The following is a 13,406-nucleotide window of genomic DNA, read 5'->3' on the forward strand; positions in this document are numbered from 1 at the left end:
ATACCATACATTTTCACTGCATTCTGAAGAGCCTGTGCCAGCAAAAGAGATTATGTACTGAGGCTGGGTGGCTCAAGGCTCACAGCTCTTGGCATTGCTATGCCACTGGAAGAGGACTCCCGTATTTCTATCCAGAACTTCAGAAAAAAACATATATTTGGTCCAGTACGTCCAAAGCAGGTCACATTCACTGCATGTACTAGCACATGTATGTGGAAACACGGGATTCTGCACATGCCATGTAGGGTTGCTCTCTGCATATACAGGAGGTGCTTGCCCAGAAGTCCTACATATTCCCAGCTGCAGCAACTGTGGGGACTGGACTTAGGCTCCCTGTCCCTTACCTTCCATTCTCCCAGCCACTCAGCCCCTCTGCCTCATCACCCTCTTGCCGCAACCCTTGGGCAAGCAGCCCCTCCCCCAGAGCAGCAGTCTGCTCCTCACCCCTTGGATAACCAGAAAGAAAGACAAGATCCATCACACTACAGCCTGATAAAAAAAGATCTGGGCTGGTCCTAAAGTCAGGGTTAGGATGGGGTGAGTGCGCATCAGATGCCTGAAGGAACACAAACTGTCTTCCTCTTCCCTCCAGGACAGTAGCTCTGGAGTGAGCAGGATAGTCTGGATTCAGTCTGATGTGTGCCTCCAGCAACCAGCATTCAGGGATAAAAAAACTGATCTTTGCCCACTTGCATCAAAATTTAAATAATGCCTCATGTAGCTTTGTGGTGAGAGAAGGCAACTTCAGTCAACAGCACTCTGTGAGACTGAGGTTAGTGGAAAGACAATAAGTGTAAATAGAGAATTCAACACTAAAAAAAGCTTTCACAAAAAAATGCAAGCGCCATCATGACACAGATGGAGTCCTTGCTGTGCTGGAATCAATGGAAAAACTCTTCAGTGACTTCAGCAAAGTTAGGATTTTACTGAAGGTGCTGAAGCCTCCCCTTTTTGGCATACCTCATACTTCATGGGGTTTTACATGTTCTTTTCTTGTATTTGAAACAGAAATTTCTGGTATAGCAGCCTATGAACTACCTGACACACTTTTATAAAAACAACTGGGACATGAATATTTGTTTTTGAAATGGTCTCTCATATGATTCCACTTGAGAATTTAATACAATAAACATTGTTTCCCGAAAGTGTAAAAATATAACATTCTTCTACCATTAAAAGAAGATAATTCATCCAAAACCTCAATATTCAAATGGCTTAGAGATCTTTCAATATGAGGATGAAGGATTTATGCTCTTATGGGCAAACACTTGGTGCATCCAATCTCAGCAAAAGAACTGACCCATTTTAAAGTTAGCGTTTGCAGAAGAAGGAAGATCTAAGGAAATACAGCTAGCAGCCAAGCAAGACCACTGCATTAGAAGTGGCAAGATAAGAAACATGCTGAAAGGAGCATGCATCGGCACCACTGAACCGTTAAAACAGAATTCAAAGAAGAATAAAAGGAACTGTTCTCGCTGTGACTTTGTAGGCAGAGGCCGCAACGCTGGCTTGCCAAACAAGACCTCATGCACATGTAGTCATGAGAACCTCTTCAGAAAAGAGGTGGTGCTTACCAAGAACCCAGACGACTTCTGCTTTTTCCCTCAGAAAATTGCTGGCCCAGATAGGAAATGTCATGATCAATAAGAGCACAGAAGGGAGGAGGTTTGTCCCTTTCACCCAAAGGGCAACACAGTCAACTATGAGGTGTGTGAAAACAGCAGGCCTCCTGGTTTTGCACTTAGACCTCTGGCCTCCCGACCCAACGATGAGTTTGCCAAAAGCATCACCATCAGTGTAACTTTATCGTTGAATGAAAATCATACTCAAGCCCTTACCTCCAAATCACAGGGCACTCTCTGCTGTTTTAGCTGCACCTTCAGCAGGTCTTTTTGCTGATCATCTTCCAGGCAATCGATTTCAGTCACAGGGAATGCCTGCTGCTGTGTGTCTTCACTGATGCTGACCACAAAGAGCACCTCTGAGGTGAGCAGCAAGCAGCCTTCATGCTGCTGGCCTGATCCACTCACAATCATGACGTCTAAGGCCATATGGACCTCCGGCCTTCCTAGAGATTGCAGCATTTTCCTACATTATCAAGGAGGAAAAACAAAAAGAAGAAAAAAAAAGTAGTAGTCTGTGTTATGCATTGGGGTCCTCTGGGACTTCTTTTGAACACTAATGTTTTTAATCAAGCCTCTAGCTATCACCTACAAATATAAAATAAGCCAGGGAATATATTCCAAATCTCCATTACTGAAAGATGTAAGACTTAAGATTTAGAGAACAAATGTGAAACTGTTACTTATCAAAACTCCTAAATCATTCACTGCAAAATTGGCCTAATAACCATGCTAGATCAGCTTATTTCCCATCCTAATAGAAAAATTACCCTGAGAAGTGGCTTACAAATTCAGTGCAGAAAATAAAGCTATCTTCACTAACAGCTGTTTCTGGAGATGTGCAGAATTTTTTTTGGGCTCAGTGCAATGATAAATAAGTAAGAACTCACTGAATGCCATTAAATAAAAATCAGCTCTGTAGTTCCAAAGCTGGAAGCAGATCAGCAGCCCATCATTTGCAGATTGGGTTTCTATGCACTACCTTTGTGTTTAGTGTTCCTAAACAAACTGCCATAACTCAGCCTTTCCTAGGGAAGCAGCCTGTTAACTTGACCACAGGCCAGAACCTATTAATAAACAATGTGGATGTAAAAATGAGCAAGTGTCTAAATAATTTTACCAGACATATTTGACGTGGCTATTTGGAGCCTGCTCAACATGTTGATCATTTGGATGAGAGCGCTGCTTGGGAAGCTGAGAAAGTCCAGCTCCATGCAAAATACCTGTGGTAAGAGAATTTAAGTTTTTTAGTAGTTGTTTTCTACAAAACAGTTACATGCTGTAGTGATGTCATCTGTTTAGAGCAGTTCATAAAATAGTGCAGATCCAAAATGATGTCACATCTTTGGAAGTTGTAGTCAAGATAATTCATTAAATATTATAATGCAAGACTTGTGCACTTAACCCCGGTGATCTTGCATTAGCAAGAAACAAAAAAAACCAACCCACTGCGTGTTCTAAAAATCAGCCATACACTTGCAATCAAGAGAAACATAATGCTCCCGAGAGCCATCATTTCAGATTCACATCACTTAGGATTTCTGTAGAAAAAATCAAGACCATTGTTAACTTTCGTGCTTAATATTAAAATACTTCCATATACATGTCATGATTGGTACAAATTAGAAGGCAAGTTTGCCTAGATACTGTATTTAAATGTTCAGTTACTTAATCCAGCTGTTAAACACAGATCCATATACGTTTATGAGATCTCCGGGGCATCTGGTTTATTGTGAATTCTTCTTAGTGCCAGCAAAGAATGGAGACTACAAGAAACAGTTAAACAGGTTTCTAAATAGAATATCCAAAGCTGAAGATGATACAGTATGTATGCTTTCAGTTGGCTTGTGAATTTTTAAAGATGGAGTATGGTCACTAGAAAGAATGAGTGGGTTGCAAAAAAATTCACAAATTAAGTAGTTTAAAAAATTTTTCCAAGACAGACGGGAAGTAGGTTACACAGCAAGCACTAGTGTTATACGTTTTAGTGCAAAGTTACTCTTTAAATAAACAAATTTTCTTTTGTCTAATTAAGCATTCCATTGAAGCAAAAAGCATTTTTGCATAAGGGTGTCAATAACTTAGATTCCTTTTTACACAATGGATAATAATTTAAACAAAACATCAGCGCTGAAAAAAACCCCTTTAATTTTTAGCACACATGTTGATGGTAATACTTAAAAGCAGCATCCCAGTTGTAACAGTTGGCTTACCGAGGTTCTCAGCATTATGTGAGTGAAAATGTTATTTACAGATGGAGAAAGAGAGAACATGTGTTTATTTCTGTGTGGTCCCCCACCCCTCGGTCCCCCCCAAGGGGCACGGTCCCACTTCCAATCCAGTTGTGGGTAAGAGTTACTTGAACTCTTGTGTGTTTTCCTCTCACGCACTGTCAGCTATTATTGATACAGTTTTTATGTTTTTTCCTGGCTAACTCTTTTTGTCACATGCTCATGGAAAACATGATGTCTTGTACACCATATCTGCAATGAAAATTGTCCCTCTACTGTTACAAGTTTCTTGATAAAGACTGCAGTGGAATTAAATCTAGAAAGAATAATGCCATGGGCAGCAAAAACAACACACAGGCAGCTGACAATAGACAAAATTTTCTGATTTTACCGATATGGGTTTTACACCTATGGGATGCACAGTTCAGGAGAAGGGTTATTATTTACACTCATACAAACAAGATAATTTGAAAGAATTGTAATACTTGTTTCATTATTTCTTTAAATAGATTGCCTCAAGGAATGAGTTCTGAATGCAATGGGAAGCATGGAAGCAATACCCTATACTTAAGCCCTAGGAGAACAACTCATATTCTAATCAACACATCACAAACATAAATATTGCTAGCGATTAAAGGCTTACATCTTCAAGTTTTGTCCGGGTTAATTAGTGAAGCAAAATTATTGACACATTGTCCTTGTACCAACAGGTCTCCCTGCTCTTCTTCCCTGACTCTCCCTCCCCCCGCCTCTTTTAAATATCCAGACAAACAGTTTTGATTTATTGATACTGGAAGCAAAAAAATTAGTGTATTTCAGTATTTTATTTTTATCTTTTACAGTATTTGGCTGTCCAGAAGTATTCACATCAGCCTGAAAGGACTGCCACTGCCACTAAGTGCTCAGTCTAGCTGGAAAACCCACCTCTGGTTGTTAAAAGGTTACCTGTGTATCCAAAATTGGGACTGTCTTCTCACAACTCTCTAGTTTAAAGGGGATGCTCCCACTACATAACTCAGTTCTTTCTCCCACGAGCATAACTCTCTGTTTGTGTAGAAATAGCACAACTCTTTCCTTGCCATAACAAAGCAATCTCAAAATAACACTCTAATTAGATATAGAGTTGCTCTAATACTTTTATGTCAAAAACTCTTTTGTAAGCACATATGTTTCTGTAACTAATTCTACTGTATTCCAAGAATTACTTCATGCTTTCTGCATTCTGTGTTTCTGTGGCAGTTCAATGCGGATCGGTAACACAAGAGAGAAGCACAACTTGATGGCTTTTAAGAAAACCAGCACAACATTTGTAATGATTCAGCGATGGCATTTCTAAATCTTTCTCTAAGTCACAGCTACTGAACCAAATAAGTAAGACACAGCAGGTTGTATCTGAAGAGCATTTTATAAGTTAAATGGGGATGTTGGAAATAAAGAAACTCACCGTAACCTGTTTGGGAGACGAGCTCAGCTGCACCTCCGATGGGCTTTGTGAAGACGCCCATGATTCCTTTCCCCACACCCGAGATGACCCCTCTGGCTTTACGCCCGGCTGAAGCTTGGGCCTCAGATACTCGCTGAAAATTCTGCATTGGCTGATCGACAATCCCAGCAATTGCACCTGGAAAAACAAGAGTCCCCAGTAATTAGTGAAGATTAATACCCCAGAATAAGAGGGAATCTTACTACTGGACCTGAATGTTGCTTGGATTACAAACCGTACCCCACCCTTCTTATACAGCCATTTAGCATAATACCTTAGCTTCAATTTAAGTTAAATCTTGACTCCTTTTTTTTTAATGTATTTCACTTTTTTAAACATTCTGATCACTTAACTTGACAGTATGTTTCCATCTTTCAACTACTTCTGCTAAATGTTTTTGCTGAATTAGTTTAATTTAGTTCATTCTGTGTAGCAATTCTGAAAATGTTGGGCTTGGAATAAAATCCGCCAGTTTTAGAAGACTCGAGCTGCTATGGAAATGAGATTTTCACGTAAGCCTGAGATTGACTTCATGAGAATAAAAACTGCCTGTATTCAATAGATCATTTTTATATCCTCTTCCACTGCCAGAAATGTTCATAAGCTAATGCAACTTTTGATTTATTACTAAGATTAGCAGAATTAGACTTTGAGACTTTTTGTTACTTTTTTGTGAAAACGATCATATTTTACTTTAATGTGCATGGGTCAAACTTTTACAAGTGACACAGTGACCTTCCCAGCTTTTAGTATCAACAGAGAACTCCAACTTAAATCTTCCTAAATGTAAACAGGTATGTGAGGTGGTACATTTCTTTGATCTTGAGTTTACTCTAGCCACTTAACCACAGACATGTCTCTAGTTATTGTAATTTTGATAGATAAGCTATTTGGAAATCGCTAAGAGTACAAGGACTGGACAAAGTGACATCAGTTTGAAAACGGTCTGCCTAATCCGAGGTTCTTTGCTCAGTGAAAAGCAAGTCTGCAGGCTCCTTGGCTAGCTCTCGGTTTGCACCTTCAGTTGCAAATATCAAGATAAAACAATTTTTTAAGGAGTAGGACCAATGATCACCTTGGTAACCAGGCATTTTTACTGCAACCCAGACATCTTTGAAGATTCTGTTTCGTATGTGGAAGCAAATCCAGACATAATTCCACAGATTCGGACAATCACAGCTGAGGTATTTGGCCCCATGTGTTTACCAGCATGACATGCACTAGTCAGCTAGCTGCTACCCAGTTTTCAGATGGTTTTAGTTACTGTTACTGGATAAATGGAGAAGTTGCTGACTTTAAACAACAAGAACTAATATTGTACACTGGTATTCTGTCCAAAGAAAAGATGAGTATGAGAAGCAGCACACACTTTCCTAGATCCTTGTCCCTGGGATACTACCTATCAGCAATTCATGAAACTTGCATCCCCCATAAATGCCTCCCTCTCCTCTTAGAGAGATTACTTCCAACTTCTGTATGTGTATCCTTTACTGATAAATGTATAGTATTTCCCCAGAAAATGCTGGTCTATTTTTAATGTGATACCCAGCTTTTATTGAGCTCACTCACTGAAGTTGAGTGTGCAGCTGAAGGTTCACCCTTTGTACCACAAAGGCCATGAAGCTTCCTTCATGCCATGCCATGGAAATGATACAATTTTCAATTGAAATCTGTTTCATTACTACTTACCAGCTGCTCCTGCTGCTTGACTAAAATAATACCCCAACACCCCATCATACAATTGGGATTGTTCGTCCAGTCTTTTCTTTTGTAAAATTGTGATGCATGTGAAGGCATAAAACAATACTTGGTGTTCTGCTAAGTTACAGTATTACATTACCCTGTGACCTCCTTCACCCTATCTATTGAGGTCATCCACAGCATCTGCACTTTCAGAACAGAAGTTATTGCCTTATTAAATGTAATCCATCTAAGTCCTAGCACTAGTAAATTATTTACTGCAATACACTTGAGCAATGTTACAAGGTAATAATAAATAAGAGCCTACTCCAAAGAACCTGGTATGCTCCAGGCACTTCTCGGTTGGAATTAGGCCCAGAGGACAAGGAAACAGCATGGAAACTGCTGTGACTGTGTTATATAAGATTATTTATATAGTACACCAAATAATATATAGCTTAATTAGCCAGTTGTTTAGTACTTCCACGCTTGCTGTTATTCTGCCATTTTATGCATGCTCCAAACTTGTCCATGAAGCCATTCCATACATCAAATCCTTTTGCAAGTCCCGTCTTTCTAACTGCAAAAAATATAACCAATGATCTCCTCTTCCCTCTCTGCTCTCCCTTTGTAATGTCTTATCTCAAATTGCAACTCACTGACATAACTCATTCACGTGCTGTGGTCATGCCCACAAATCACATAATAAACTATAACCTTACTCCTTTCATTAAGGAGTGGCTGGTCCTACCACCCTTGCACAGGGAAGCACGAGCTGTTCAGCAGCTTTCCTGTATGCATCATGCGTGGGCAAAGGGGAAAAAAATCGGTCAAAGGCTGAGCAACCTCAAAACCCAGCAGCAGTGAGATAATTGTGTCACACACGTAAGGTTCATGGCATCTCCTAGCACCAGAAACTATGTGAAGCAGATGTTCCCTGTGTCCATGTGGCTCCTTTCTTTCTAACGTGAAGTTAGTGGCAAGAGTACCATGCTGGATGGGCTTAAAACAGAAGGTCTTTTCCCCCAGATTTCAGTAAGGTACCAGGGAAGCAGAGCACTCTCATTCCCTTCCCACTCATTCTCACAGTCTACAGACAGTTACAGTGTCCTCCCGCTGTCACCGTCCCTTCTCTGCAATGTTTCTTGCCCATTATTATTTTTTCTTTAAAGTGAAACCATTCTCCATTTTTCTCTCCTTCCTCACCCTAGGCATTCAATTTTATATGCATGTCCACATATGTACACACAGATTATGTATGTATAAAGAAAACCTCAATAAAATTAAACACCAAAGCAACAAAACAAAAACATATTCTTCCATTACTGGACCAAAGAGGTTCCAGCAACACCGTAACATCTGCTAAACATCAGCTGGGGTGCACTCTGGTTAATACATGTTGCTCAGTAACCATAAAAAAGATACTTTGATAACTACAAAATTCAGATAGTTCAGAGTACATCACTGTATTACTCCACGAAGAATGTGATTACAGGCAGCAACTGGTTCATATACAGACTGACAATGTTTGGTGAACGCAGCACGGCTTACAGAACTTAGCAAAGCTCGGGTTGCTTGTGACAAACTCTTTCGGATCAAGAAATAATTGGAAAAAAACCCCCACCAGGAGAAACTGGCCATGCTTTGCCATGAGGCTGGAAGCTAGTCAAGCCGAAACCATTTGGCTTCCTTTTCTTTTCTCTGTTGTCCTTCAGGATTGTCGCAAGTGTTTCACACCAAAAATACAGCTGAAGCCTAGTCTCATCACAGCAAACATGACATAAAAATACAGCTAAAAGCAAAGAGCACCTGTTGGTGTGCATTAATACTTTTACAGAAATTAGTGTGTGGAATAGCACACCCCTTCAGGATTAGCACTGGTTCTTGGTATTGTGCTTGTAGACAGGCAAACATAGAGGGACTTCGATTCAGTGATAGCTGCACAGCAAGAACAACAACCACCACACTTAATAACAAAAATTTGAGCTTCTGAAATCCAGGCTTTAACTTCTCTAGCAGCATAGTTACACTGTCAGTCAGTATTACTACCAATTCACTTTCTCCAAAAGCAGGAAGGAGTAACTGAAATGTCGAGCACTTTTGCCATTGCGAAAAATTGCTTTCCTAATAGTTGTCAGCTTTTCGGTTATTCAGACGTGCTCAACTTCCCAAAGGGAGCTACTTCAATATATTTTTCACTAGGACCAGTAGTTGAAAATAAAGTCTATAGTTTCCATATTCTCTCTTACACGATTGTAAATTATTATTTTAAGCTTGACCCTGTCATGCAAAATGCAAAAGATAGTTCCTTGGTGGGGAGTGTCGATCATCTAAATATTTTAAATGCAATTTCACTGCATTTTTGTCTACTCATATAAAAGAAAAAACACACCTATCATAAGTTTTTGCTTCTTTTCACACACAAATGTTACTACAATGACCCAGAAGTCTCCCCCAAACTAGAAAAGAAGACCACAGCCAGCCAAAGATAACAATCAAATCAAACAACACCCTGACAGTGCTTGAGTCATTTAAAATGAGACAGGACAAAGCACTTAAGAATGTACCACAGGGAACAACTTGCACTGAGGAGGAGACAAGAGTAAGTACATGATTTTGGCCCTGATTCAGCAAAGCTCTTAAGCACATGCTTAAGTGCTTAGCTGAATCAAGGCCACCATGAGCCAGATTTTCAGAAAAATCAGAAATGCAACTCTTCTTTCTGCATAGATGTATCAGTGTACTTGAGGGCTCTTACATGCCTGTGCCTAGGCACAAAATCTGCATTTGCAATTCTTGTAAGCTGGCATGAGTCAGGTGACTTTTACAAACACGATAGTACTGTGACTATCCTAGAAATCTTTTTCACACTTCTCAATTTTACAATTAGAAAGCCATAGAAATGATGGCTTCGAAGGGTCTTGCTCTCTGCATTCCTGCGCTTATCTGAACTTCATTCTTGTGAAGGAAAATAACAGCAGCTCCGCTTCATTTTGTTATGTATCAAGAACCTGGAAGTGTTTTTAGAGTAAGCTTGTTCATGTTTACTCTGAACATGCTGGTGAAAGAAAGCAGCACAGTGATACCTCTCCTTCAACTATGACTGCTTTTTTGGGGAAGCCACAATATTTAAACTAAGTGGTTAGAACAGAAACAGCTTTCTGACACCTTTGTAAAGACTGACATATAACTCTATTCATAATTTAGGTCTTGACACAATTTACATGAATGCTGCTCTGTATACAGAGAAAACATGCTTTTTAAAAATCAGGTTTAAATAAAAAAAATAATGCCTGATACAAATTCAGCGACTATTTCCAATTCCTCCCTTAGTGAGAGGTCCCATACTTGTCAAGTCCAGCTACACAGTAACTGTAGCTATTTATCTGGGTGCTTTGTTGCCTCCACTGCTACAACAGAGGTATTTAGCAGAGAGGAAACTCCAAATAGTAACAGTGTGAGTAAGAACAAGATCCTGGCTTGCTAAGGAGCTAATATGTTTTAATGCTTATATGAAGCTCTAAGTTTCTAACATGAAGTCTGATTTCTTAGGAAATCAGGGACACTGAAATTTTAACTCTTTTTCAGTTTTGTTTTTAACTCGGGCGTAGTCCTGCAAACAACAGAAGCCTTGTGCGCAGGGAGGTGCAGGCACAGCGTATTTGTGCACGCACGTTACGAGTTCCCAGCTTTCCTGAACAGCAGAAACTTTGTCTTGTTACAGCCAAAGCTACAAAGTTTTGCTCTTTACTTCAGGCTGTACTGCTGATGGGTTTTGCTCTGAAGGGGTCTGGTGTGTCAATGAAGGGGATAGCCACCACATTATCTCGCTGTCTTATTAATAACTGAAGCAAGATCACCAAACCATTTCACCAGCACATATATACCAGGCTGACACAGTGCTTCTAAAAGTATAATCTTTCATTCAGCTACTCAACCTGACTGCCCTTAGCCCAATAAAACGAGAAGGAAAAATAAAAGCTCCGAACTGCCTTTGATTTGCAACAACAGTAACAGCTTACTATTGGGATAGTAGCTACTAATACATGAAATTTCTCCTTTATGCACATTTCTCCCAGGACACTTGCTTGCTGGTTTACAGGCATTATCAAATGACAGTGCTCACATCATCTAATGTTATTGCTTAAAATAATTTCCAGTAACTTAACCCAAACTTGTAACATTTTTACCACTTCCTCTTTGGGGCTTTCAGGGTTGCGGTTGCAAATTTAGGAGTTGTGTACACTACTGAAGATTAGGAAAGAGGACAAATCCTTTCAAGCTTCAGCTCTTCTAACCTTTTGCACTGGACTGCTTTTGGTCACTTTGATCTCTAAGGGATTCATACTCTTTAATACGTACAGAGGAACTCTGCCAAACAATACAGTTCTGCATTCCTCTGCTGTGTGACAAGGAGAAATAACCTAGAAAATCCAGCCCCTTACTGCAAGACTTCTCACAGAGGTTTTTTCCAGTGCGGGTTAGTTTTCAAATTTTTAGGTATTATTTTGAAATGGCCAGAGTAATCTTCACTTCTAACCAAACCACTTGGCTGCTTGACGAATACAATTACACTGAATCAGGATGATCTGGGTCTCTTTGTAAAAGCAGAATTCCTCATCAAAGCTTACTTAACATCTGCACTAAGTTCAAGTGGTTTTCAAACAAAACCAAGAATCCCCGATACCTACAGTGCAGCAAAAACAAGCAGGTTCAGAAGGCATTCCTAAAACTCACTGGAAAGTAAACATGAGTGTGATGACGTTTTTGTGCTGACTTAGTTACAAGTCACCCTGCCCAATGCAGAATTATTCTTTTCTTCTCAGATATACATCATGTACCAATAAAAATGCTATTTCACAAAGAGAGTGCAAACTTGTTCTATATCTGCAATTATTTTATCAGCAAAAAACATATACGAAGTCACTAAACCCTGATAAAAAGAAACAATATCTCATACATACTGTGAGGCTATTTCACAAGAAAACACCAAAACAAACATAATTTGCAATTATAACTCACGCACAAAAGGCTGGTGAGCAAATCAGAAATCAGTATTATCACTCAACTTGATATTTAATAGTACATTACCTAGAAGGCTAATGCCTAAACGTGAGAGCCCCTGTCTCAGTCCTTCTCCCAGGCTCTCTGGAAGCTGCCTTCTCCATTCTTCTTGTCTGTTGTAATGCTCCTCATCCAGTGACAGCCTATCCATATTCCGAGCAAGACTTGTTGCCAGATTGGTAATTGACGTCAGTGTACCTAAATACATGGAGATATATATTTGGGTCTGGATCAAAATGATTTAATTTAAAACATGGAGACGTTCTATGCCTCACTGCAATACCGAGCTTACGAGCAGAACAGCAAGTCAATTGAAAAGTCGCCCATGTGTAACATGCTTTACTATTTGTTAAGCATCACCACACTGCTTCTATGGTCCACGTCACGCCTTTTACATTAGCCTGCACCAGGTTTGCCTGGCCCGTGGAACCGTAACTCATCCGAACATCCTTCCCCAGTTCCCAAACTTCTGTAAGGCTAACCTAAATGGAGCGGGGAGTGATGGAAAGGTAAACAAATATTTACAGAAGGAGCCCGGGAGGACGTCTCCTGAGGGAGCCCCGAGCAGGAGCGAGGGGCTGGGACTGCTGTGCTGCGGTCTCTCCCGGGCGGCCGAAGCCACGCGATGGCACTGTTTATACAGACTTCGCAAAACAAAAGCTGCTTCTGTTCTCAGGCCAGATCAGCCCTGCTGTCAAACCCTATCCACCTACTTACACAGCTATGACAACTGTATCTACTTTTTTTTTTTTTTTTTTTAAAGAAAAAAGAAATAGTAAATATGATGAGGCGACAGAGTGTAGAATTTCTGATGGTTAGCAGAAGTACAGAACACCTTTAATATTTCTGCAGTTATCACATGAAATACTGGCTGAGCCAATCTCCATTTCCCACTGGGAGGTTTAAAATTCTGAAGTTTCTCAAACATTCTTATGCACTGTAGTTAAGCGGTGATCTGTTTAATACATAAGATGTTATATGCGAGCTTTGTTACCCTCCCAGCATTTCGCTGCAGCCCAGCAAGCCAAACAAAGCTGCAAGCAATATTGTTTAAAACTTTAACACATCCTTTAACAACACATGACAACAAAGCAGTAGTTGGAGCAACAAAGTGAAAGCTCTACCTTTGGAAATGTGTTTTACAAATGATGTTGTTCCTCTGGAAACTCCACTGACAAATGCTCCTGGGCCTCTGGTCAGCCCTTCATAGGGGAGCCTAAAGAAATCGGCTATGCCATTCCCTATGCTTCTCACCAGACTTGCTGGGCTTCCAAGAATTTCCAATGATCCGACAACCCAGCCTGTGTGGAGGAACAAGACACATGT

The 13,406-nt window shown here is 40.1% G+C and overlaps 1 protein-coding gene across 10 annotated transcripts in view; it reads right to left on the reverse strand.

Annotated features, from left to right (window-relative positions):
• Positions 1 to 13,406, reverse strand: part of VPS13B (vacuolar protein sorting 13 homolog B) — a 491,427-nt gene that overhangs the window by 8,180 nt on the left and 469,841 nt on the right. For all 10 annotated transcript variants that reach the window (XM_074815029.1, XM_074815038.1, XM_074815049.1 and 7 more), the window contains 5 exons: positions 13,205 to 13,381; positions 12,108 to 12,278; positions 5,298 to 5,474; positions 2,743 to 2,845; positions 1,839 to 2,088 (listed from right to left, as the gene is read on the reverse strand). In XM_074815029.1, coding sequence (XP_074671130.1) covers positions 1,839 to 2,088; positions 2,743 to 2,845; positions 5,298 to 5,474; positions 12,108 to 12,278; positions 13,205 to 13,381 — 878 coding nt within the window. The remainder of the gene's footprint in view (positions 1 to 1,838; positions 2,089 to 2,742; positions 2,846 to 5,297; positions 5,475 to 12,107; positions 12,279 to 13,204; positions 13,382 to 13,406) is intronic.

This window comes from Strix aluco, chromosome 1 (assembly GCF_031877795.1).
Source record: "Strix aluco isolate bStrAlu1 chromosome 1, bStrAlu1.hap1, whole genome shotgun sequence".
Lineage (NCBI taxonomy): Eukaryota > Metazoa > Chordata > Aves > Strigiformes > Strigidae > Strix > Strix aluco.